Source organism: Rhipicephalus microplus, chromosome 6 (assembly GCF_043290135.1).
Source record: "Rhipicephalus microplus isolate Deutch F79 chromosome 6, USDA_Rmic, whole genome shotgun sequence".
In the NCBI taxonomy this organism is placed as follows: domain Eukaryota; kingdom Metazoa; phylum Arthropoda; class Arachnida; order Ixodida; family Ixodidae; genus Rhipicephalus; species Rhipicephalus microplus.
The window spans coordinates 87,234,413-87,260,344 of record NC_134705.1 but is presented as its reverse complement, the minus strand read 5'-3'; the positions used below and the strand labels follow the sequence as shown (position 1 = coordinate 87,260,344).

The 25,932-nt window shown below is 49.0% G+C and overlaps 1 protein-coding gene across 1 annotated transcript; it reads right to left on the bottom strand.

The window, feature by feature from the left end:
* Positions 1-4,447: 4,447 nt before the first annotated feature.
* Gnmt (Glycine N-methyltransferase) lies at positions 4,448-25,256 on the bottom strand. Its single transcript, XM_037418990.2, has 5 exons — positions 24,915-25,256; positions 13,659-13,786; positions 10,337-10,596; positions 8,633-8,796; positions 4,448-4,772 (listed from the first exon to the last, which is right to left on the bottom strand). Exons 1-5 carry the CDS (start codon positions 25,118-25,120, stop codon positions 4,610-4,612), a joined length of 921 nt encoding a protein of 306 aa, XP_037274887.2. The 5' UTR covers positions 25,121-25,256; the 3' UTR covers positions 4,448-4,609.
* Between the last annotated feature and the right edge of the window lie 676 nt (positions 25,257-25,932).

The following is a 25,932-nucleotide window of genomic DNA, read 5'->3' as shown; positions in this document are numbered from 1 at the left end:
CATATTCTTGACATATTCACACGACGTCTGTCACACGACGTTTGTCACACGTTTCTCGACATATTCCGCACTGCAGGACTTCAATTAAACTCGTCGAAGTGCCACTTCGGACGCCGGAAAATTAAGGTGTTGGCTCACCTTGTCGACGCATCTGGTGGGCAGCCGGACCAGGAGAAAATTCGTGCAGTCACCAGTTTTTCTGTACCCCGGTCAGTCAAAGACGTCCAGAGTTTTGTAGGACTTTGTTCCTACTTTAGAAGGTTTGTGAAAGGTTTCGTAACCATTGCTCGATCCCTCACTGAGCTTCTGAAGAAAGGCGTCACGTTTACATGGGGTACCGACCAAGCTGCTGCTTTTTCTCATCTAATCACGCTTCTGACAACTTGTCGCCTACGCTAGCCGCGTCCTCACAGCTGCTGAGCGCAACTATTCCATTACAGAGCGTGAGTGTCTTGCTCTTGTTTGGGCAGTCTCAAAGTTCCGCCCATATTTATATGGCACAAATTTCTCTGTAGTAACTGCCTATCATGCGCTATGTTGGCTTACGTCACTGAAGGATCCTACTGGCCGGCTCGGGCGCTAGGCTCTGCGACTGCAAGAGTATACCTACACGGTGACGTACAAGTCCGGATGCCTACATCAGGACGCAGACTGCCTGTCCCGCTACCCGGTTGCTGAGTCGAGCACTATGCCTGACACCGACACCAAGCCTTGCGTCTTTTCTCTTTCGCAAATGACATCCATCGGTAACGAGCAGCGCCATGATGCGTCCTTGTGTGCTATCATTGAGCGCCTCAAATCACCATCTTCCAATCAGTCCCATCGCTCATTCGTGCTTTACGATGGTGTATTATACCGCCAAAGTTTTCAGCCGGATGGACCAGTGCTGCTACTTGTCATTCCGAAACACCTTCACTCGGAAGTTCTAAATGAACTTCATGACCTTCCGACGGCCGGTCACCTTGGTGTGTTACGCACTTACGACCGAATACGCCGACGCTTCTTCTGGCCAGGGCTTGCACGCTCAGTCAGAAGATACGTTGCGGCTTGTGAGAAATGTCAGCACCGCAAAACGCCATCGACACTTCCCGCCGGACGCCTTCAACCACTTGACGTTCCGTCATTCATTCTTCCGCGTTGGCTTGGACCTACTTGGCCCTTTCCCCTTGTCTTCCTCGGGTAACAAGTGGATAGCCGTGGCCACCGACTACGCCACGCGTTATGCCATCACACGAGCTCTTCCAACAAGCTGTGCCACAGACGTAACCGACTTCCTCCTCAACGACGTGATTTTGCAACACGGAGCCCCACGGCAGCTGCTTACAGACCGTGGCCGCACCTTTTTGTCGAAGGTCATAGCCGACATCTTGCAGTCCTGTCAAACGAGACACAAGCTGACCACGTCATACAATCCGCAAACCAACGGACTCACAGAGCGTCTAAGTCTAACTCTTACAGACATGCTCGCTCAGCATGTTTCTACCAACCACACCGACTAAGATCTTGCGTGGCCGTACGTCACATTTGCCAATAATTCTTCGCACCTTGACACTGCCAGTCCCTCTCAATTTTTTCTGCTGTTTGGCCGACAACCAACATTGCCTCTAGACACCGTCATACCGTCCCCTGCAGTACCGACCAGTGAATATGCTATGGACGCTATCACTCACGCCGCTCACGCACGCGAAATCACTCGTACTCGCATTCCGACCTCTCAAAAGAAGCAACGGCGTTTGTATGACCAACGACACCGCGACGTACACTTTCCACCCGGTACTTCGGTCCTGCTGGGGTCTCCGACCCGTCAAGTTGGCTTGTCAGGAAAACTGCCGAATCGCTACACAGGCCTATACCGAGTCCTTCGTATGGTTACTCCTGTGACGTATGAAATAGGTCCTGTCGCCCCGTCGCCTTTATGTGCCCAACAGGCTACCGATATTGTACATGTTGCGCGCTTGAAGCCCTACCGCTCTCCTGGTGACATTGACATTTAGATGCGCCGAGACAGCGCTTTTGCCGCCGGTGATTATACTACATGCAAGCATACTGCGATTCCAGGGGGCGAAGCGCGTGTGTGCCTGACGAGGAAGACGAAGGATGGTTTCCGCTCGATCACTGGTGAACTGGTCCCGCCATTACCGCTGGTTTCAAGTACATCTAATCCACTGCCTCGTCGATACGGCGTCTCTTCTTTTCCGTAACAATATAAAAACGCAAAAAAGAAAAATTCAGAAAAAAGGCTCTTGCACGCGCAGTCGAATGTGGGACCTCCGTGTCATGAATACGAGATGTTAACCACTGAAACACCGAGAGGTACCTCCTTCAACATTCAAACGGCAAGCTATTCATGTCTACCACTTACCACTGTTCGCGGGCTTCTCGGGGGGGGGGGGTGGTACTATCGTGTTTTCAGCCTTATCAGCAAGATGGCGCAGTGAGCGCCCGGTGGCTCTCATCTCTCACGCGTAGTTTGGCGCGCGTAGAGAATAAGGGGGTGTGCACTCGATCACGTACCCTTTAATTGCAGTGGGGAGAATCGTACGTCTTGGCTATCATTCGAGTTTCGTCGGAACAATTTTGTTGTAGTTACCGTCCGCACAAAGGTCACTGCAACCGTTGCACAGCCTCCGTTTGCGAAAAGGACGCGCTTTTCAGACACAGCAAAGTAACAACTTAGACACTCATTCGCGTTAATCTGTACCTGTGCGTACGTTTCGTGCGTCTTTTGTGCGTGAGAAACGTGGGGCACGTTTTGATCTGCTTGCCATTCTGCGCGTGACTTTCCAATTTGTTGTTATCGCGTTCATCGCTTTACCTTTGCGGCAAAGCTGTGGCTTTTTTGTTCCCGCATCTGAAAACTCCTACGAAAGCACGTAGTTCTGGGACAATTGACAAAGTCAGAGTCTTGTATCATGGCTCTGCAGAACATTGCGGAGGAGACCTATTGATTGATTGATATGTGGGGTTTAACGTCCCAAAACCACTATATGATTATGAGAGACGCCGTAGTGGAGGGCTCCGGAAATTTAGACCACCTGGGGTTCTTTAACGTGCACCCAAATCTGAGCACACGGGCCTACAACATTTCCGCCTCCATCGGAAATGCAGCCGCCGCAGCCGGGATTCGAACCCGCGCCCTGCGGGTCAGCAGCCGAGTACCTTAGCCACTAGACCACCGCGGCGGGGCGCGGAGGAGACCTACCACGACACCTTCGATGCCTGTAGATCTATCTGAAAACGGTGCACGATATATTGTGAAACACTTAATGTTTTGTTTTGTTCTAATCAAACCATAATGTTAATGAACTGACTGACATAACTTTTTGACACATCCTCTATGTAGGCACATGTACGTGTGCGCCCTGTGTTACTGTGTGTATTTTTTATTTTGCGCTACAAGGGAAGCTATTGAAGTCAGCTCTTTGCCCTTGTCACTGTTGGGAAGGCGGGGGGGGGGGGGGGGGGGCATTAATCTCTATGCCTTTAAGCCGGGTTTCACATTGCTGCAACCGGAGTTAGCGCGCGGTGACGCCCAGCTGAATGTTTCATTGGTTAATACAGGTCAGTCGGACACCCTGGTCCAGGCAGGTGCGCGATATTTTTTTTTAAATGTGTTCACTGTCACTGGAGCGCTGAAGCGTTACGAAAACGAAAAACAAGAAGTTGTTCGTTTACAGACCTGTATGAAAGGTCACCGAAACATGAGAGACCACGTGCCTCTAAAGGTTTTCCGGAACTTCTCCGGAGTTGAAATCGCTCTTGTGCAGTTGCAGAGCGTGTGTTGTCACACGTTGAGACAGCAAGAGATAAACATTTCGCAAACACTACCTCTACGAAGCACTGCGTTATCCTTGCTTATCAAGCACTGCTACACAGTGTGAGTGTTCGCGCCCCTGTTTTTCGGAGGAGTTAGCGACCATCGCCCAGCAAAATGGCAAATATGTTCCCCGCACACACCACAAGTGTATGTTGGAAGTGGCAACAATGCCTAGCACCATTGAGAAACAGTGGAAGCTTGGCGTTTGTTTTTCTTGTTTGTTGTTGTTTTCTTAGAGCTTTGACCAGCTCCCTGTACAATCTTGAGTCTCGCGCAGTTGATGCAACTCACCCAATTGTCTCTACTTTTTGCTTCTATGGATCGGTGTGTGTTTGCATAATAGAAGAACACGTACTCGTAGCGGAGTCTGTATCTGCAAAGTACCTTTCCACTCTGGCAACTATAGACCTTGTATAAACATGGATAAGGTAACTCACGCAGGCTGCTTGTTTGGCCAGCCTGGCCTAAATACTTTATTCTTATATAGGCAAACTCTAAAGAGCATCCTGTTTCTATCAGTTGACTGCCATGTTTACATTGCATCCACTAAAGATGGCAACACTAAAAGGTTTCCAAGCCCTCTTCATCCGCTTTGGAAAGTCGTGTGTTAAATGTGTAACGCAGAACACCTTACCGTTGCTCACTTTTAATCGCATTTGAGTGTGTTTCAAAAAGAAAAATGTGTATTTTTATTTGCTATATAATAGCAATTCGATTGTGCAAGCGCACTTCACTGACTAAAAGCTTAGTCAATGCATATCGAGCAGTTTTAGCTTCCTTTTACAGCCGACATCAGACTTTCTTGAGTATGTGAATGTAAAAGGCGGGAGTGTAGTCTTTGCTGAGAGGCTTGAAGTCTCCGTAAATCTCGTGATGGGCCTCTTTGCCGAAGACGTCCTCGAGGAGCTCGTTGAAGTCCTTCAGCCTGTGCGGGAAATACGAGAGCCGGAAGTTGCTGGAACGAGTAAAAAAGGGTAACAAGTCATGCCGCCAAATCAGCCATAAGCTGCACGAATACGACGAGCATAACGTACGAGCGGGGAGAAAACATTCTCCGCTCAGGAACCCTCTGAGAACGGATAAAAGAATACATGTTACTCTTATGGGAAAGTTCCTACTGACGCCATTGACTCTCCTTTCGGAGGCAATTATACTCTCTCAGCAGAGTTTTGGGAGACACGACTTTCTGAAAGAGAGTATTTTTAAAGAGTTACATTTGTGTCAGACCGGGACTCACAAATACATGTGACAGACAATTCTTTTTTTCTGAAAGCGTCGTTCCAAAGGCTTAAGTATTCTTAATGATGAAAACTTCACGCTTTACCGTGTGGGACGATAAAACCGCCTGAAGCAAAAGGTTTTAAACATTTTATCGGTGTTATTTACGCTTCTCCACTCTGGAGGTGAAATGTGGCATTACAAGGACACTTGAAAAACTTAGAAGGCCATAGAGCCTGCATGAGTAGAACACGGTAGTGCAAGAGGACCTCCTATGCTGACTTCTTTAAACCTTGCCGCAAAAAAAGCAAAGAGACGTTTTTGCACGTAACATTCCCCGTTGCGAGCTATCCTCGAATGCAAATAGAATTTTGAAACGTTTTGCCAAGTGACGAAATACCCACAACGCGTCCAATGTGCCACGCGCACATGTGCATCCGCATACTTTCTAATGGTGGTCAGCTTCAAACAACGCGCTCGCTGCTTGATTTCCGTGTTTTCACGCCTGGTGCAATTCTACTATTCCACCACGCAATATTGTTACGGAAAAAAAGAGACGCCGTAACGACGAGGCTGGGGATTAGATATATTCAAAACCAGTGGTAATGGCATGACCGGTTCACCAGCGATGGAGTGGAGACAACTATTCGTCTTCCTCGTCAGGCACACGCGCACGTCGCCCCCTAGAATATCAATATATATGCATGTAGCAATATCATACATGCGTTCAGGAGACTCTTCCCCCTGCACATCTCGAGCTGTTGCCCACAACCAACGACGCCAACACCGACGCTCAAGTTCCTGCAAGACGAGATCCATAACGCGACCACATTGAAAGAGACTGATATTTACTCTCTTTTCTTGCGTATTACGTTTAAGTTTAATAATTGTGCTTAGCGTCAGGGCTTTTAGCTATACTTGATGCTTTTCTACTAAAAATCACAAATCTTTACGAATGGCCGAAATGTATACAGCAATGCACAGTAAAAAAAAACATTTTACACCGTGCTTGAATTCATATAGCAATGCAACTGATTATTCATGGGGTGCTTACGCATTTGACCCTGATTATACGTTCAAGCGTGATTTTATTGCCATTAGTGCAGATCGCTTACTACAAATCTGTAAGTATGTATTAGGGGAATTCAAGCATCCGCACCAGTTGCTCGATGCCATTTTCCCTTGAAGAATTCTCACGTCCCTTTCCTCTGGATCGGACGGATGGCGGATGGACATATATCGCCGTCACTTCGCTGCCACCCAGACCCTCGAGGTTTCACCACGGTTTCCCATTGGCCTATTTTTGGCGAGACTCGGGCCTTCTTGCACTCGCCCGACAAGCGGGGGCGCCAGGCAGGGTTCGGGGAAACCACTGCGAGACCTCGGAGGGTGTGTATGCGTTTTGGCCTCTCCAGCCAGCCGCGACCCTTTGTTTCTCACCGCTGGTCGTTGGGTATACGTAACCTCGTCGGGCATCGAAGTCCCGAGGCAGCGCCTCAAGATCGTGCACAGTATGTTTCTCTCAACTGTTCCTATGTCTGTTACGTATTCTGCTTTAGGGGTGCATGATCGCGATAGCACTGGCCGAAGGGTAAGTCGGCGCTTCAAACGTTTCTTTTTGTGCGTGTGTGTGTGTGTGTGTGTGTGTGTGTGTGTGTGTGTGTGTGTGTGTGTGTGTGTGTGTGTGTGTGTGTGTGTGTGTGTGTGTGTGTGTGTGTGTGTTGTGTGTGTGCGTGTGTGTGTCGGGAGGGGGGTTTACAAGTGTGGCATATTCGCGGCCACTAATCAACACATTTGGTAACTGGTATTAGCCAATTGGCGTACATTATAATTACGTTACTTGTGATTGGTTGTATGAAATGACTGATGCATTTGTATTGAATTTTCTGGTAATAATGCAGCCATTTGGAGAACGTCGCCTACGGTCACCATCGCTGTGCGTGCGCGGGCTCGCCGTCCCTTCGTGGCGATAATGCGAGTACGAGTGAGCAGCGGCGCCAATAGTGCATGGCGGGACGAGGCAAACAAACGAGGACGCAGCCCACTGCATAGAGCTCGCAGTGCTCGAACCGGCGCTGGTGTACAAAAGCAACACAGCAGCAATTCCACCGTACATACTGGTGAAAGTCCAGAGAAGTCATAAAGAAGCGGGATCCATTCTTCTCTGGCTGCTAGGTTGTTTCCATAATAACGTACACGTTTCATTTTTAATCATACAAAAAAGAAAACAACAAAATGTAAATTGTTTGTATGCGTATAACAATCGTACTCGAACGATAACATTCCCACTTCATTGTCAGTAGTTTCCGCCTAATCATCGACATAAATAATGGTAGATGATTCGGAATCATTTTGTTTTGCATCTTAAAGCACGGCATAGCAAAATACGTGTGATGCTTCAATCCGTAACATTTAACAAAGCTTGTATTCAACAGTGACTCTTGCACTGTGTGTCTCTGTTATAGAAAAGTTCCAGAATTCAGGGTCACGGACAGTGCAACATACTTAACTCTGAGGAGGGTCATATAGGTTCTTTTTTCCTCCAAAGTATGTCCCTACCAGCTTAAAGGCGAGAGGAACATGAGGGGCTGAACCCTTTTTAACACCCGCATGATCTATAGTGCGTGCTTCAATTGATCCCATTGCGTTATTGTGCGCTACAGCAGCGTGGCAACACATCTTCAACCCTCAACTCTATTTATCTAGCATGCTGAAGTATATACTTCAAACTACCAACAATAGTTTGACACGGCCAACTGAAAGGGGCGCATCGCGTATGGACTTCCCCACGATTTCGCGTCTTATTGCGTGTCTTCCGGGGTCCTATTTTTCACTAAATCTAGTTGATAAAGGCCCAGTATGATATCGCATAGCACAATAGATTGCACAGCTACCTTCATTCTAAAGCTGTTTATTACTTCTCTAAATTCTAATCATAACTTTTGCAGAGAATTTTCGCACTCCAATGTGCTTCTTGTGCAAGTGCACATCACCTGTCCCTAATCACTAATTTCTCACTGGACAAATTCTTGATAATTTTAATCAATTATTTATTTCCAACAATTGTCTAGGTGCTCCTATGGCGTAACTTGAGATACAGGCTAAAACATTAAAGAGTGTTACAATAACGCGAGATACAGTACTCTCAGCATAGAACTATCCACAAATATTACATGCTATGCAGGATGTCTTTGAAACTTCGGAATTGTTTCTATAAAAGACCATGCACATAGAACGTCGTGCCTTTGCAAATATTTTCTATATGGCTTTCAAATTGTGCCCTTGATGCCGAGGCAACATGAAAGCATGATCTTGCGAATAGTATCTTATGTTTCAATGTTTCGATTAATGTTTATTATGTGGATGGCAAATCTTCAGGACGTCGTCTGTTACACTGCCACGCTAGTTTTTTTTTTTGTATCTGTTAAGTCTCACTTAAGTACAGCGCATTCCTCTAGCTAATATTCTTCGCCTAGGTAAATTATTTATTACTTATCTGCAATCGCATAAATTGTAAAACTTGAAGGCATTGTCAAAAAAAGCTTCTGAGGGACGAAAAGAAATGAAATATTGCGTAACGTAAACAGAAGTGCATACTTAATCGGCTCTCCGGAGAACCGGCCTTTCTTGCTGTACTCGGTGTCCGTGCAGTCGAACTTGCTCTCCAAAGAAGACACGTCCATGACGTAGTCCAATATCACCATCGAGGGATTTCTGTCCACGTACAGCACCGAGGTCTGGATGTCCTTGATGTGGTTACTCTGCGTACGAAACGAACTTTTCATTACGCAGTTCATGGTGTCTGATCGAGTTATTCTAAGGGGTGTGCAACTCGTAAAAAAACATTTCCATCATTTAGGAAAGGTGGTGGGCCATGACACTTGGCCCTTGAAGCAGCATATATTTTGCTGCATTGAGGCTTCGAAATTGTGAATGTCTGTTTGTGTGCACTTTTACCGGTACTTGTCACTGCAGACATTGTGAGCAAAACTGCCACCAATGAGACGAAGAGTAACCGTGGCGCTACAAATAGGCAGCAACTTCTCTTTACATGCAGAATACAGCATTATTGTGAGAAAAAATGCTCTCCGAATGCTAAAGGTTTCTATGTGATGCCTTGTGACTATCGGGGACTGCCCTACTAATGAAATTGCGCTTACGCTTTGGTAATGGTTGTTGAAAATATGTGGGACTGCGCATTTCAGCAAGCCCGCTACACTCTAGGACACAAAAAAGAAGTCATCTGAGTCTGACTGATTTGTGTATTTGCTCGCTTCGTGTATGACTCCCTTTGAAAGAAACACGTAAACTCTCCTAGGAGAACATTATACTTTCTTCGGAGAGTAGTTGGACCTAACAGAGCAGTTAAGGGGCCTCTCTAAAAAAAGTCGTATACGTGGCAAGTCAACATTCGACCAATGGGCCACAGAAAACCACGTCCTTGAACGTTCAAACAGCAAGCTAATAATATATCCCGCTTACCACTGATGAAGGGCATCTCGGGGGGGGGGGGGGGGGGCACTATCGTGTTTTTAGCGTTATTAGCAAAATGGCGCAATGAGCACGTGGAGGCACGCATGCCCTCATCTCACACGCGTAGCCCCACCGAGAAGAGACGGTGGACGTGCGCTGACGCACCATTATCTCGCAGTATCGCAGTGGAGAGAATCGTACGTCTTGGCTGGCATGTGGCTTTCACCGGAACGATTCAGTTGTAGTTACCGGGTGCGCAAAGGTCATTGCAATCGTTGCATAGTCACCGTTTGCGAAAAGAGTGCGCTTTTGAGACAGAGCGAAGTAACAACTGAGGTGCTTATTTGCGTTCATCTGTACTTGGGAGTACGTATCGGGCTTCATTTGTGCGTGAGAAACGCGGGGCGTGTTTCGATATGCTTGCCGTTCAGCGAGTGGCCTTCCCATTTGTTGCTCTCGCGTTCATTGCTTCACCTTTGGGGCAAAGCTGTGACTTTTTTCCCTTAAGCGCGTGGCATTGAACAAGCCACGTCAGTAGGCAAAGCCAAAATCCGTTTGGGGATACATGCGGAGCTTATTTTTGAAATGGGCCAAGTTCAAAGCCGAATAAGGCTGTACTTGCACATACATACTACGTACTTTGCTCTAGAATAGTAAAATATACTCCGAGTTTTGAGTCTGCGCACGTGCTGTCCTTTACTTTCTCTCTGTCCTTGTTTGTAATACACAGTTGGACCTTTGAAGAATCAAAATGAACCAACTAGCCCAACTCGGTGCTCTTTTTCACCATGTTTCTATACAGAGAATGCACGAACACGGTGTGCTCACGTTGTAGTAAATGCTATGCACGGGCGTTGTGCCGTGGTCGAGGATGTGATCGTAGTTCCGGTGGTCGATCACCAAGTATCCACCGGGCTTGAGCATCTCCCGGAAGTTGGTGATGGCGCGCCGATGCGTACTTCCGGGGGCAACCCTCGAGTCCGGCAAATGGCTGAACGAGTTTCCCAGGCAGATGACCGCGTCGAAACCACCGGACGACGGCTTGACGATGTCATCGGGAAGGGTTAGCCAGTTTGCTTCCTCGATCACTGCACGAGAAGACACGCAGACACAACGCTTTTACACATCTGGCTAGTTCACACCGATGGCGAGAGAGAGAGAGAGACAAATGTTTCAGCGAAAAGATGGATGTGTCAGCCTGGCATGCCACTCATGCCGCTTCACATGCTACTTCAGGTGCTGGGTGATGATTATAATACATGCACTGAAAAACACATAACAGCACTTGCAGCCACACACAAACGCACACATGAACCATTATTCTGAATGACTGCCGCTTTGCCGATCAGGACGTCACGCGACGGTGGTGCTGGCGTAAAAATCAGGTTCGGGTGAAAATAGCGCGGCATCTGTGCACGCCACTCGTTGACTATGTAAAATCAGCCAATGACCATGGTCTTTGGGTATATGACTTCATTTGTAGAGAGAATAGGTGCGAGTTCTCTGGCTGTGAAAATTATTTGTTGATTCCCGGCCACGTTCTGCGCTCTAACGTTTGGCGCACATGTTTTCGGGAGCCTCGATCACCTATCGGCCATGTTTTTGGACCCTGCCGAAAAAGTGTTGTAGGGCCTTTTTCAGTTATGTCTTAGTCTTTGCATTCGTGTGGTTCTAATAATCTCACCTCTTTCTGTCGCGCCGTGTTCGTAATACGGTAGGCTACACTTAAAGTCACAGTTTCGTGAAGCAATAAATGTGATAACAACAAACTGGAACGTAGTACAAGGTAAGGCTCGCTCTTATAGCATACAACGTGGCGTAACTCAATAAAACCCCGGCATAAGGAAACGTGACCACTTCAGCTGTCAGGGTTGCAACCTTGATACTGTCTATCACTTCAACGCGAAATACATAGCATGCACAAATGTATGACCTGCGTACTAATCCCTATCAACATAAGGCGTGCCTCCACGCCCGTCCTGCCGGACTGCCGCGGTTACTGCCGGACCCACAACACACCCATTAAAAGAGCGCTGCAACACTGTTCCAAGTAATCGTCGCATCGCTTCATCAAAAGAGCTTCGTCCTCACGAGTCAACTGCCGCAATTTTTTTCTAAATATCAATGGGAGCAGACTTGAGTTGTGACCACGCTTTCGCCGTTAAAACATTGCACGCCTTCGTCGAAGCAACAGTGCGCATATCATCAAGAACTTTGTGGACTGAGGTCATGAACTTTTTGCTGCACAACTTCGGCGCGTTGTGCCTACAGGATGTTCTGGGGATAGTCACTGGAGAAAATTTACTTCGACGCGAAAAGCAGGGGCTTGTCGCGTTTTTCGACGCCGAACTTGGACTTCACCTTTTTTCGGATGTCACGTCATTTACTACAACGCCCGTTTGGATGTACTAGTTATTTCATTACTGTCGATTCAAGCACGATAGACCCTATTCCCTATATTTCGTATGGTTTCTAAATCTCCTATAGCATCACTTCCAATAACTGCCAGATTTGCTGCTATCGCATTCAATGCTTAGTCCTTGGTGCGAAAGCTGTGAGGCCTTTCTTTTGCGTTTTCTTCTTGAGAATGAAGATCCTAAATCTCGAGGTAAAACATCGGGTGTGAGAAAAATTATGGACCATCTCTCCGAAGGGAAGAACCCTCACGGGATGCGAGGCAGCAGCGGTGCGAACGGCGCTGACCCAGTTGAAACGGGTGTCGACGCAGGTGTTGGAAGAATGGCTTGAAGCGAAACACCGAGTACTTTAGTTTGAAACACGAAGACACGGGAGGCGGGCTTGGTTTCCTGTAAGTTTCATAGCCGAAAGATTGTAAGTTTCATAGCCGAAGTTTCATAGGTTTCCTGTAAGTTTCAAACGAGCCGAAAGATTGTTTCCCATCGACGTGCGGTCAAGTGTTGCAGACCGCGGAGAGGGTGAAGTGAGAGAGAAGTGAGTTATGAGCGGGCGGATGTGGAGTAACCGGCAGCTGCGGGTGCTGCTGTGGGCATGCGGCGGGTGAGAGAGAGAGAGAGTGACGTCAGCGGGCATCTGCGAGAGAAGCGTGCATGGAGAGCGTGACATGAACTCGTAACTGCGGTGGGACCTACTCGGCACCGCTCCAACACCCTCGGCAAACGGGAACACATTGCGGCACGTTCGTATGGACGCTCGTACGTACGGCATTACACACATGAGTAAAAAAGATGCTTCGCATTCAAAAATCCTCCGCGCCGTTGCTCATCAGCCGCGCCCACCGACGGAGACAGCCCCCGCTAGGAAGCTTACATGACTGGTCATGTAGCCCCCGCACAGACACCGCGCCAAGTTTCCCAGCGTGGCGCGAGCCAATTAAGCTGTATTCACACGACGGGCGTGATCGCGGACAGACAAGTCGCGTGACATGTGACATCATTCGGATCCCTCCACACCCAGAATTCACACGACAGGAGAGAATCCGCCCTTTTCATTTTCCTGTGCAGCGCTCTGGCGTTTTAATAGGATTTCGGCAGAGGCCTGGAGAACTAGCATTGCTAGAACGAAGGCCTCCCAAAGACAAGAAGGTGTTTCGCGACTTTTACACCAAAGAAGAGCGCATGCCCCGTGGCATCATGGAGAAAGCGGATACACACTACAAGCGAGAAATTCAGCATTACTCGACGAAGATCACAACTTTTATTGGGCTTCCATCGTTTCACGAATCGCTCTGAACGGACTGAAGCGGAGACGCGGAGGAAAGGGGTGACGCATGGTGCCATAATAAGCGATCCCCGGAGTCAGATCGCGATTTCATCGGTCGTGTATATACAGCTTTACAAGCGACGAAAGGCCCGCGCTTCTACCACAGGTGCCCCAGCCAAATGTTTCCCCAGCCAGCTTTGCACGTTAGTTCTGGTGCTGCACTTTGGCCGTTTTCCCATAACCAGTGGCAAGCTGTAGTTGAGCTCCACTCCGTCTACGTCGGGGAAAGAGCTGTCATCAGCCAAGAAGGCTACGTTAGGACGCAAGAAATGAACTACCTTCACTGTTTCCTAAGTTTTACACGGCTAGTATAAATCACCCTTTTTTTTAATCTAGCAGCCGCGATTACACAATGCAATGCAGTTCAGTTTTTGTGGGTCAGCTACGAAATTCATTGATGTACGCTTACCCCAGTCGTCAAAGGCCTTTTCCTTCCTGCGGTTCCAGCGGATTTTGAGCGCGTACTTGAGCATGCGGTCGCTGGCGTCCACACTTGTAACTTTGAAGCCCTCTTCCAGAAGCAGCACGGAGTCTATGCTGCAGTTGAGATAAAAGTGGTGCGATCATGAACAAGCACTATAACTGCGACTTGAAAATAGATTAGATAGATAGATAGATAGATAGATAGATAGATAGATAGATAGATAGATAGATAGATAGATAGATAGATAGATAGATAGATAGATAGATAGATAGATAGATAGATAGATAGATAGATAGATAGATAGATAGATAGATAGATAGATAGATAGATAGATAGATAGATAGATAGATAGATAGATAGATAGATAGATAGATAGATAGATAGATAGATAGATAGATAGATAGATAGATAGATAGATAGATAGATAGATAGATAGATAGATAGATAGATAGATAGATAGATAGATAGATAGATAGATAGATAGATAGATAGATAGATAGATAGATAGCCCATGAGGAAACTTCTCATCATGCTACGATCAAGTGAAACATCACTCGCCGATTGTAAATACAGCGAGTTCAAATTTTCAACACAAATGCCGACGTTTCAAGCAACCTCATAAGCGTTACCGCGCTCACAGACGGAGGCGAAGGAAGAATAAAAAATTGGCAGCATATCCACGGAGTGAATGATGGAGAGTGGGGCGAAGCATTCGTCCGTCCATTCTTTCTTGCTTCCTTCCGTATGTGCGACCATCCATGCGTCCATCCGCCCGTCCGTGCGTGCGTCCGTTCCTGCGTTCCTCCATGCATCCGCCCCTGCGTCCGTTCATGCGTCCATTCATGCATCTGTCTATGTGTCCGTTCGTTCGTCTATTCAACACTCCAAGTACCACCATCTCGCATCTTTTCATCATATATTCCCCATATAGAAGCACCGCCATCCAGCGGACATTCCAAGGACTAAACGAGAGGTGGCACACGCTCACTTTCTTACGGCTTGCGCTTCGGGTCCACTTCCCACCTTTAACCACCTCGAGTTCATTGTATAGGTGGTGGTGGTAAAAAACATTTATTTCAGAAAAAGTTTACTAGAGAGTGCCGACGTGGCCCATCGGCGTGCTAGAGTGGCAAGACCCTATTCCGGGACGCCAGTGGAGCTGGAAGCTGCCCGTGCGCGCTCCACCAAGGAGCGTTGTGCAGCCAAGGTAGAGCAGCCGAGCAGGTGCTCCTCCCAAGCCTCTCTAGTTGGGATAGGAAAAGTGGATGAGAAAGGGACGGGATTAACTGGGCACGATGCTACGACGTGATATGTGTCGGCGAGCACATGACAGGTCGAGCAGGTGCCATTGATTTCCGGCAAAAAGTGCCTGGCGACCGCCGGACTGATAAAGGTGTTCGTCTGCAGGCGGCGTAGCAGTCGTTCGTCCGCTTTCTCCAAACCGCGTGCGGGGTCCGGGTAGAGGCGGCGCGAAGCCCGGTAATAAGCCAAAATTTCGCGAAAGCGCGTCAGGTTGATATTGCCAGATTCCGTCTCGGGACATGGAGGGGCAACGGCCCGGACAGGAGAAGCGCGGGCAGCGGCATTTGCCGCCTCGTTGCCGGGCAGGCCCGAGTGGCCTGGGGTCCACACTATACGAATGGGAGTAGGATTAAAGCGCCAAGAGGCTGCCTGTAGTAGGCTAGCCGCCAGCGGAGCAATGGAACCCTGAAGGTACTGAGAACAGGCCGAGCGCGAGTCCGTCAGGATGGTGCGTGAGGCAGGGTGAGAGGCGGCCAAAGCTATGGCAACCTCTTCAGCGTGCGTTACTGTGTCTGCTCGAAAGGAGAGGCCATCTACGTGTTTGCCCTCTGTAATCACGGCAGCCGTGAAGTGACCCGAGGGGGAGGGACCCGAGACGTCCACGTAGAAAACACCAGGACGATCGGAGTGTCGCGTATGAAGGGCCGCGGCGCGTGCTAGTCTACGGCCAGGATGGAGGTCAGGGTTCATATTACGGGGTAGAGGTTCCACCCATAGCTTTTGACGCCAGAGCTCTGGTACCGGCTGCAGAGGGTCTTGGTCAGATATCGGGTTAAGGCCAAGTCTGTGTAGAAGACGGCGCCCTGAAGGCGTCTGTGACAGTCGGTTGATTTGGTTAACGCGATGAGCTTCGCGCATCTCTGCAAAGGTGTTGTGTACCCCCAGAGCCGTGAATCGGCTGTTGGAAGTTGCAATAGGTAGGTCCAGAGCGCGTTTGTATACTGAACGAAGAAGGACGTCCAGCTGGTGCTCGTGTCGACGACGCAGGCGAAGGTAAGGCAAGGCGTAGAGGACGCGACTGGTCACAAACGCGTGGGCCAATCGGAGGGACTGAGACCCGCGGAGGCCGCCGCGCTTGGTAGAAACTCGCCGTATCATGCGGCTCACCTGTTCGCTGGTGCGTCTGAGGCCTGCTATTGTGCCCTTTGGATCCAAGGACGATGTGAGGTGAAGTCCAAGAACCCGAATATTTTGCACTGACGGGACGGGCCCGGACGGAAGAAAAATTTGAGGCGGCGGTAGCGGAGAGACTGAAAGAAGAGCCAATTTAGCTGGAGAGCACTCCAGGCCGCATGAACCTGCGTAGGTGTCCACCAGAAGGGCAGCCTTTTGCAGGCGTTCTTCGATTTGCGCTAAGGAGCCGGTGTTGGTCCAGATTGTGATATCGTCCGCATATAGTGCGTGTTGTATTCCCTCGACCTCGCTTAGAAGAGAGGGGAGGTTCATCATCGCCAGGTTAAAAAGCAGAGGAGACAGGACTGCCCCTTGAGGTGTACCCCGCGTGCCTAATAAGTACGGGCCGTGTTCGGTAGAATTAAGGCGAATGAAGGCGGTGCGATGAGATAGAAAGGCGCGAATGTAGTTGAAAGTCTTCTGCCCGCAGTTTGTGGTAGACAGGTTAGTGAGTATAGTGCTGTGTTTGACGTTGTCGAACGCCCCGCGGAGATCGAGAGCGAGCACGGCTTTATCGTTATGGCGCATAGTAGTCGGCTCTATGATATCGTGTTGAAGCTGGAGCAGGACGTCCTGCGCCGACAGATGCGGGCGAAAGCCAAACATCGTGTCGGCCAAGGTGCTCCTGGCCTCCAAGTAGGCGGAAAGGCGTTCGCGAACCATGGTTTCCATGAGTTTGCCTGCGCAAGACGTAAGTGAGATAGGTCTCAGTGCCTCAATACTAACGGACTTTGCCGATTTGGAAATGAATGTCAAAACCGATGTGGTCCATTCCGTTGGAAGCGGAGAACCGTCCCATATCGAATTTATAAGCTGGAGTAGCGAGAGGTGTGCTTGGTCGGGAAGATTTGCCAGGAGCGATACTGTGATTCCGTCGCGTCCAGGGGCCGTGCCCCGTCGCATTTTCGTGAGTGCAAATCGTAAATCAGAAAGCGTGTATGGGGCGTCGAGGTCGGTGTTAGGGGCACCGGCATACGTATATGCTGGGCCTGCGGGATCAATTGTGCGGCAGATGTAGCGGTCACAAAGTTCTCGCACGAGTTCATCCGTAGTGCCCTGAAATGCATGCAGAACACGGTGGAGCTGGCGTTGCGTTTCTCCCCTGGTGGTGGAGGGATCGAGAAGGCTTCTAAAGAGTCGCCACGCACTCTTAGAGCTCATCTGGTTTGCAGCCTTCGAACAGGTGTCTGCCCAGTTAGCATCGGAAAGTTGTGCGGAGTATGCGGCCGCCTCTGCAGTGAGCGCCTCAATGCGAGCGCGAAGTTTCCGATTAAGTTTCTTGCGTTTCTAGCGCCTTGTGAGCCCGCGGCGAGCGTGCCAAAGATGTAGGAGGTGTGGATCGATTGCAGGAGTCAAATTAGAGGTTGCAAGGGTGCGAGTGTTCGCTTGTTTCATATGAAGAGCGTATGATGCCCACGCTGCATATTCGGTCGAGGAGAGGCTGGCGGGGAATGGTTGCATTCTGAACTGAGTCCAATCGGTGAGACGGGCTTGGCCCCAGTGTTGGCGCATTTTCTGCCGCGGTGTGAACGAAATGCGGAGTAAAAAGTGATCGCTGCCTAGGTTTTCGCCTAAATTTTCCCATGTAGCATCGCGGATGTGACGGGTGAGGGAGAGGTCGGGGCATGTGTCTCGCGTGACCGAGTTGCCGGAACGTGTGGGTTGTGCCGGATCGGTAAGAAGCGTCAGGCTCAGCGAGGAAATGAGCTCCTTGAGCTCTCTGCCCCGGGCCCTCTCGTAGTGGTAACCCCATTGAGGGCTGGGGGCATTAAAGTCCCCGACAATCACCAGTGGTTGTCGGGCCGCTATACGCAGGGCCCGATGGAAGAGATGCGCAAACGAAGCCCTCGAAAGGCGAGGGGGACAGTACACGTTTAAGATATGTATTGATGGTTGGCCCCTCCGCTGAGACAGCACTGATATCATGCAGTAGTCGTAAGGAAGATCCAGATCGAGGTCGATCTGTATCGCCGTGTAAGCTTTATGCACGAGGAGGCATGTGGTGGTGCCGCCTACATAGGAGCAGTATCCAGAAAGGGATGGAGCAGGGCCAGATTCTTGGAGCGCCAAGACGGCCGGCTGAGAGCCAAGTGAGCTGAGAAAAAGGGAAAGATGTGAACGCTTTCGCCTGTTCCCGAAGCCTCCAGGGTTCCACTGTATGATCTCGAATTTAGACGCAATGTTTGAACGGGACGTACGATTGGTAGCCATCTTGACTGTCCTAGGTTTTATATTTGGTCCTCCATGTCCCGCTCGGAATCCTCAGAGGCAGGGAGGGGAACGGAGGCCGGATTGTCCGACGGCGGGGTGGTGGTAGCCACCTTACGACGACACCGTGGAGCTGTACCCTCATTGCTCACCGAGCAGGAGCGGGAACGCGATGCCTTGGGTTGAAACTGGGTGATTGCCCAGGCTTGAATAGCCTGGGTAACTTCTACTACTATGCGTTGGACCGAGAAGCTGGTGAGGAGGTGATTAATCGAAGCTTCGACGCGCGTGAGGCGTTCCTCTACGCGCGGGGTGTGCTCTTCGCTAGGGAGAGTTTGGTTAGCGGGCAAGAGAACCTGAGGTGCCCCAGGAGCCTCAAGAGCTTCTGGAGTAGATGTGGCACCGGTTCCGAGTGCTGGAGTACACATGGCTGCTTGAACCGGCGGTTTAATGGGAGTGGACTTAGCGCGAGGACTAAGCTTGGACGTAGCTGGCGTAGCCGCCTGGACAGAGGAGGCAATACCGGATGGCCTTGCAGTACACTGTTGTTGGGGTTGAAGTCGCTTATTTAAGAGTTCGAGTTGTTTAGTTAAAAGAGAATTTTGCTTTTGAAGTGCCGCAACTTGCTGGCGAAGGGCCGCAAGTTCGGGAGAAGGAGGATCGACAGAAGGGGGTGAGAGAGGCTTAGAAGCAGCTTTCCCTGCCCAACTGCTCACCTGAGGTACCGCCGCTGGTGCTTCGAGCGGTGGGAATGCTTGAGAGTCGGCGTGGAGTGGTGGAGCCGAATGATGCAGGTTTGTGCTGCTGCCTGGCTGTGACGAACATGAGGTGGTCCCTCGAGGAGATGTTGAGGGCTGCTTGCGTTTCCGATATTTACGGTATTTTGCCGTGCAGCCACTGGTCCCAGTCTCATGGGCGCCGTGGCAGAGGAGGCACTTGGGGTGGCAGTCGTGGGCATTGAGACCTGCAGGTGCGGGGGTTCCACATTTGGCACACTGGGTTGGAGCGGCGTGAGGGCACTGACGTGGTCGATGACCGATGGTACCGCACTTGGTGCATACAGGGACCGTTTTCTTGTAGGCGCGGATATACGTCGCCACGCAGTGGTAGAAGAGGAAGCGGGGTAACTTCGTGCCCTCGAAAGTCACCACCGCCGCCGCGGAATCTCCGAGTTTGCGGACCGCAAGGATAGTACCTTGAGGCCAATACAGTTCAGACTTTATCTTTTCCTGGCTTTCAGCAGGGTTTACATTGATGACGCCCTTGCATGTATCCCCTGGTGCCTTGGCGTGGCCTCGAACGGGCAGCTGCTGATCCCCCACTTGCAGCAGGAAGTCCCCGAGGAGTCGCTGTGCCATAGGCAAAATGGTGGTGCTACAGACCAAGATGTTCTGTTCCCAGATTGGCCACACTTGAATTTGCGTGGTAGTCCGGTCGCCGAGGTAGCTGCGGATGGCGTCGCCCGCGCGATCGGCCGGGACAAATGTGCGTAGCTCGCAGGGAACGCGAGGTTTCAGTACTACGATGTAGTCGTCGCGAGAAAGGCGAGGAGTTTGACGCGGACGCCACTTGCGTTGCTTCGCTGGCTGCGAGGACGGAGCAGAGGTAGGCACACCGCCGGAGGGATGGCGCGCCGGCGTTCCTTGCAAGGCTGGGGAATGGTGGCCCGCCGTGGCGTCTCGTTGTTGTTGAGACGCAGACTTCGATTTCGCTTGCTTGCGTTGCCACAGTTTCACCATGTCGTCGAGGTATTCATCTTCTGATGGCATAGTGTTTTCGGAGGATGAAATCTCCATGGACAGCATTTGGCTTGAGGTAGGATCATAGCCCGTAACCACGTTAGCGGCCGCCATCGCCGGGCTGAGAGCCCTTAGCGAGGCGGCGTTGTAGCCGGGAGTGAAGGACGTCCCTCAAGTTGTCAAAACTGGACCCACCTGGACGAAGGTGTTGTCTAGGTGAAGCGGAGAACTTGGCAGTGACGATAAATCCAAGTTTCAGGGGTACCAAGGTGGATGTCCGCAGAAATAGCAGAAAATCTACGGAGGCGATGTGGAGTGCGTCCGTCACCATCGAGCGCTCGCAGCGCCCCCTTCATGGTATATACTCGTTCATTGTATTCATGGCCCTGCGGCTCAACGCCCGCTAAAACTTTCTAAAACTAAGGTGGTTACACCCAGCGGGTATAACGTAGCAACCCTTTCCCTTCAGATAGTGCTCAATGTACATGCAATGGCTGCTAATGGGGATCGCAGCGTGCACGTTAACTAAAAGCCAAATGCTCCTGTCTCTCATACCCCATTATCAGCTATTGGCATGTACATTGAGCACTATTTTTTGTTGTTCAACAACGCACAGAAGGAATCTCTCACTGGCACCAGCTTAGAGGTCAAATTGTTTGCAGGTCAAAGCGTAAGACTGGTTGCATACTACGACAGGACGCGGGACGAACGGCTGCCGCTATAAGGAGCTTCGCCCCTAGAAAGGACAGAACGCCGACTGCGCTTCTGTCTGAGGAAAGGGGATGCGAATGTGAATGAATAAAATATTTATTGAACAAATGACATACTGCAATTAGCAAGAGATGACTGGGCAGGTCAACCGAGTACAACCGAGTACGATCGCTATGAAAAAGACGAGCAAAAAAATGACAGCATATCTACGGAGTGAATGATGGAGAGTGGGGCGAAGAATCCGTCCGTCCATTCGTCCTTGCTTCCGACCGTCCATGCGTCCGTCTGTATGACCATGCGTGCGTCTGTTCGTGCGTCCACACGTCCATCCGCACGTCTGTCCCTGCGTTCGTCCATGCATCCGCCCCTGCGTCTGTCCATGCGTCTGTCCGTCCGTGCAGCCATCCGTGCGTCCGTCCATGCATATGTCTGTGTGTCCGTTCGTCCATCTAGTCAACACTCCAAGTACCACCATCTCGCATCTTTTCGTCACATATTTTGCATATAGAAGCACCGCCATCCAGCGGACATTCCAAGGACTAAACGAGAGGTGGCACACGCACACTTTTTTACGGCTTGCGCTTCGTGTGTACTTCCCACCTTTAGCCACTTCGAGTTCATGGTATATACTAGTTTACTGTATTCTTGACACTGCGGCCCAACGCTCACTAAACCTTTCTAAAACCAAGTAGGTTACGCCCAGCGAGTATAACGTTGCAACTCTTTCTTGTCAGATAGTGCTCAATGTACATGCCGATGGCTGCTGATGGGGAATGAGAGACCGCAGAATTCGGCAAATTCGAGGTATAGTGCATCCAGGACGGGACAGAGAAGAAGACACAGAACACATGCACAGCGCTAGGTTATTCATGTTGTTCCAACAACATGAATAACCTAGCGCCCGCCGTGCAACCTTAGTTAACGCGCACGCTGCAAATTTTTTATTGTTTAACAACGCACAGGAGAAATCTCCCACCGGCACAACCTTGCAGGTCAAAACATAAGACATGTTATGCACTATACTATGAGGGACGAACGGGTGCCGCTTTAAGGAGGGTTGGTGCCCTCCGTAGCTACTGTGTAAGTGCAAACGTACAACGCGCGGCGTAGGGCCCATGATTGTCTTTGAAGTATTTGTAAGATAAAGGTTGCATATATCACCTTGCAAATGATAACAAGGTACACGCGCTCCTTTTGACCGATAATATTAATATATTTGCCTCTAATATGGTCAAATGCCGGGGACTGAGGGGAGGTCTGCTATAAAGTATTCGTGTAGCCGGACGTGTTAGGGGTTGTTAATGTGTACGTTGTAGGTTCTGCCTACGATTATGCCTAGGCATTGTTGGGCTCACGGGATGGCTTTATGCTCTCCTATAGTAAACTACAAAGTACTCTAAATCGTTAACTAATTGTTCTAAACACACACTTGTTCATATGTGTCAGGACGGCTTTATTCGATCAGTCCAGTGGCATTAGGTGGCGCAGCGGAAAGTTGAAATGACGGACGAGACGGTTATGTCGTGAGCGTTTACGTCAGCGTCACGGAGCGCGAAGACGCATTAATTGGTTTATGGCTTCTGAAAGACCGAACTTCGTCGCAGTTTTCTCACCATGTGACAGCTTCGGAGCACGGCTACATGGCACCGCCTGCGTCGGTGGAACGACCAATATGCTCTCCCACAGTAGAGTACCATGTACTTTAAACCGTTAAACACTTTTTTTTTTCTAAACATAGCGTGGACAGGTTAATGCTCTACCGTTGTCGAGCACAAATGGTGCCGTAAATCGTCCACTCTTTGTGCTGAACAAAGAGTCAGGTGCATTCTGCCACCCCGATATCATGGGTCTTGTAGTCGCAAATCATCCACTCGTAAAGCGCGAGATAGCATTTCCTCCTAATTTATAATTAATGGCTCAGGAAACGTGACCGTCGATATCAACACTACATGGCATAAAAAGTCGTGTGACGTCATACGGAATTCCGGGACGAGCCGCATGGGGTCTGACGTCACCTCGACGTCGAGTATTGTTGAAGCTGGTAGCGTCATCAAGACGTGTGACGACGTAAACACGTGATGTCACCTGCTTAGAAACTGACCGATTCCTTCCTTTTTTTTTTCTCTCGCGCGTAACCGAAAAAAAATCGCTTATAGCGAAAACATGTAATCAAGATCCTTATCTGTCAACATGACTGATGGACTGCTCATAAACGCGTCACCAAGCGCTAATATTCTGACAGCCTCCATTATCAATCGCGTAATTTCGCACCTACTTCCATTCATAATAACCGTTTCATTGAATTTGGGTGTGCAATTACATCTCTGACAATGAAGGGGAAAAAAACCGTCAGGAACAACACTATTTACTATGTTATTGTACTTGCACAAGCTATCATTTACGCAACTACCGGTCTATCTGATACAGCACTTTCCACAAATAAGTGGAATGATCACTGATGGACGGCGTGTTGAGCAGCCCATCAGTGATGTGGACAAATAAGGAACTTGATTACACGTATTTGTGATAAGCATTTTTAGCGATTACGCACGGTATAAAAAAAAGGAAGAAAGAAAAAGCAAAAAAGTGGAGAAAATATAGTGTTGTATTGTGCTGATGCATTCGCGTCAGTTATATTTGATGGTTTTGAGAGCTATGCACATGTGACATGTGGCGTGGTGGAGTACATACACTAGGGGGATCTGCGTGTAATAAACTGTTGTTGAAAGTTAGCGCTATGACGTCTACATGTGCTGTTACCCCCTTTTTCTAACGTACGTTTCAAAGCACTGGAGCTTCATTTTAACAAGTCACTCGAGTAGCTATAGCTATACAATTGTCCATAATGAAACCTCCCTTAGGCAGCCGCAGGTTATTGCCAGTGTGTTTAACGATCACTTTACGTCTGTGTTTACTCTAGTTAATTACGAAATCCCTTCGTCTAATGTATATTGTCACCAATATCAGAGATAATATCATGCCAAAGAATTATCATGGTTGACTTCTTTTCTTTTATGACGTCCTAGTGTTCATGAAAGGTGTTGCACATTTTATTTTACTCAAAATATAGATTCCTCAGAAGTATAGATCCCCTTCAGAAATGGCTCATGTGAAATATGAGGTGGGCCTTCTTCAAAACGTTTTAGCTGGCACGATAAATATCAGAGGGCAAATGCGGCATGGGACCTATAAAAGAACACATACAGCACAAGTATTTGTCTGTGTCCCGTGCCATATTTGCACTTTTAAGTTTAGCATTACGGAAAACTAGCCCTGCAACAAATTCCCTTGAAACCACCACCACATACCCCATTCCTTAAAGTTCGTCAACCATTCGCTCGTACTTATCTACTTCGGTTTTTCTATCTTCATTTGGCTATCCAGGAGTGGAATCGATTGCCGAGATTCAAAAAAGCTGACAAATATTCAGAAATGATTAAACAGTTCTTATTGCCACACACAATTCATTGAGAACATGAACCACACTCTTACAAATTCTGAAACATTTTAACTTTGTCAAAGGGTATTCCAGTCCATAACAGAAATCATCTAACGTATTAGTACATATATGTCCGAATCACTGTATTGCTTTTTTGTAAATACATCTATTTTCAGCCTGCCTTGTCCACATTTGTATGTAAATTGTGTATGATCTTTGTTCCGCGAGTGCTCTTTGTAAACGTTTTTTTTTTCTGTTATTGATTTTTTCCGTATATATGGATAAATTGTACCTATGTTTTCAGCATTTAATTTTTTTTTTCGTGAGTATTTTTTGTTCTCTTGCATACTTTTGACGAACTGCACATGCATGTCGATACGCACTACTGATTGAACACCACTATTTTTCTCGTTTTTATATAAAATGTTCTGTAAAAACTTATATCCCCCCCCCCCTTTGTAATGCCTTCGGGCTTTTAGGGTAAATAAAATGGGGGAAAAATCTAACTTTCTGCACTGTCTGGGCATTTGTGAGAAACTAAATTCAGTGACTGTGGCGTGCTATGAGAAGTGGGTTTGAAACCCCCTAGTTTATGCCAAATGTACATATTTGAAGATATTATAAAATTAAGATAATTGTTAAAGGAGCTGTAAACGAGTGCATACGAACCCAGTACCGCACGCAACATCAAGGACGTGATGGCAGCCCAGATCACGAAGTTTGTTGGAGAGGAACTCCTTGTAGTGTTCCGTTCTCTTCTCGCGCTCTCCGATGTAGAGTTCCCACACCTTGGCCGCCCTGCCGTCCGCGTACTGGTCGGGAATCCCTTCGCTGCCGACTCCGAGAGAGCGTATTTGGTAGACGTGGTCCCCCATGTCGACGAATCGATGCCTGGAAACAGCCAAGTACTGGCCCCGTCCGCGGTCGTCTGCTTCTGAGCGTCGTCTGCTGCGACACACCGGGCAAGGTCCGAAATTTATGACGCTTCGACGCTGCCACAGGCTGTTCTCTGGTTGCGCGAGTACAAGAAGGATCGACCACCAATGGAGATCGGGTTACGGGAAAGGCGATCACGTGATCGTTGCGTCACACGCACTTTTTTTTTTTTTTTGCACTGCGGCAGCCCTCTTGTCATCCGGTATAGGCTGGATCACCGGACGGGCAGCACTGTTGCGTCCGAGTCCGTCACACCCCCGTTGTTTGCAACTCGGCGCAGTCTCTTGACTTTTCTACTATCGCGTTGCGAAATTTCCCGCTGCGTACACAGCGTAGCGTTCCCTTATCGCCCAGCGGCTCCCTGATTCCAGTGCCTGCTGTTAGACTTCTTCGCCAGCCTTATCCCTATGTTCTTATGCAGAACGGCTGTACGCGTATTGTAGGCGATAATTCACTAGCACACGTAACTTGCACTCGCTGCTGCTTCCCCCTTGTCATCTACTTTTCACTACACTATGCCTCAACTGTGAGCTTATCGTAGGTTCCCCTTGTCTCAGTACAGCACCAAGTGCATATAGATAACAGCTTTCGGACATCTTGAATGCACGCAGATAAATGAACTATCTACCAAATGTCCGAGGCACGTTATTTTCTTGCGATGAATAAAAAAAGAGCAATGCGTCAATATGTACGCACACGTACATTCGGTAGGACAATAGGATGTCGAAGCGATATGTCCGCTTGGTACTCC

Coding starts and splice junctions, on each gene's coding strand:
- Gnmt (XM_037418990.2), bottom strand. CDS start 25,120: ATGGGGGACCACGTCTACCAAATACGCTCTCTCGGAGTCGGCAGCGAA. Junction 10,597..13,658: donor AAAGGCCTTTGACGACTGGG/GTAAGCGTACAT, acceptor CTTCTCGTGCAG/TGATCGAGGAAGCAAACTGG. Junction 8,797..10,336: donor TGCATAGCATTTACTACAAC/GTGAGCACACCG, acceptor TTTCGTACGCAG/AGTAACCACATCAAGGACAT.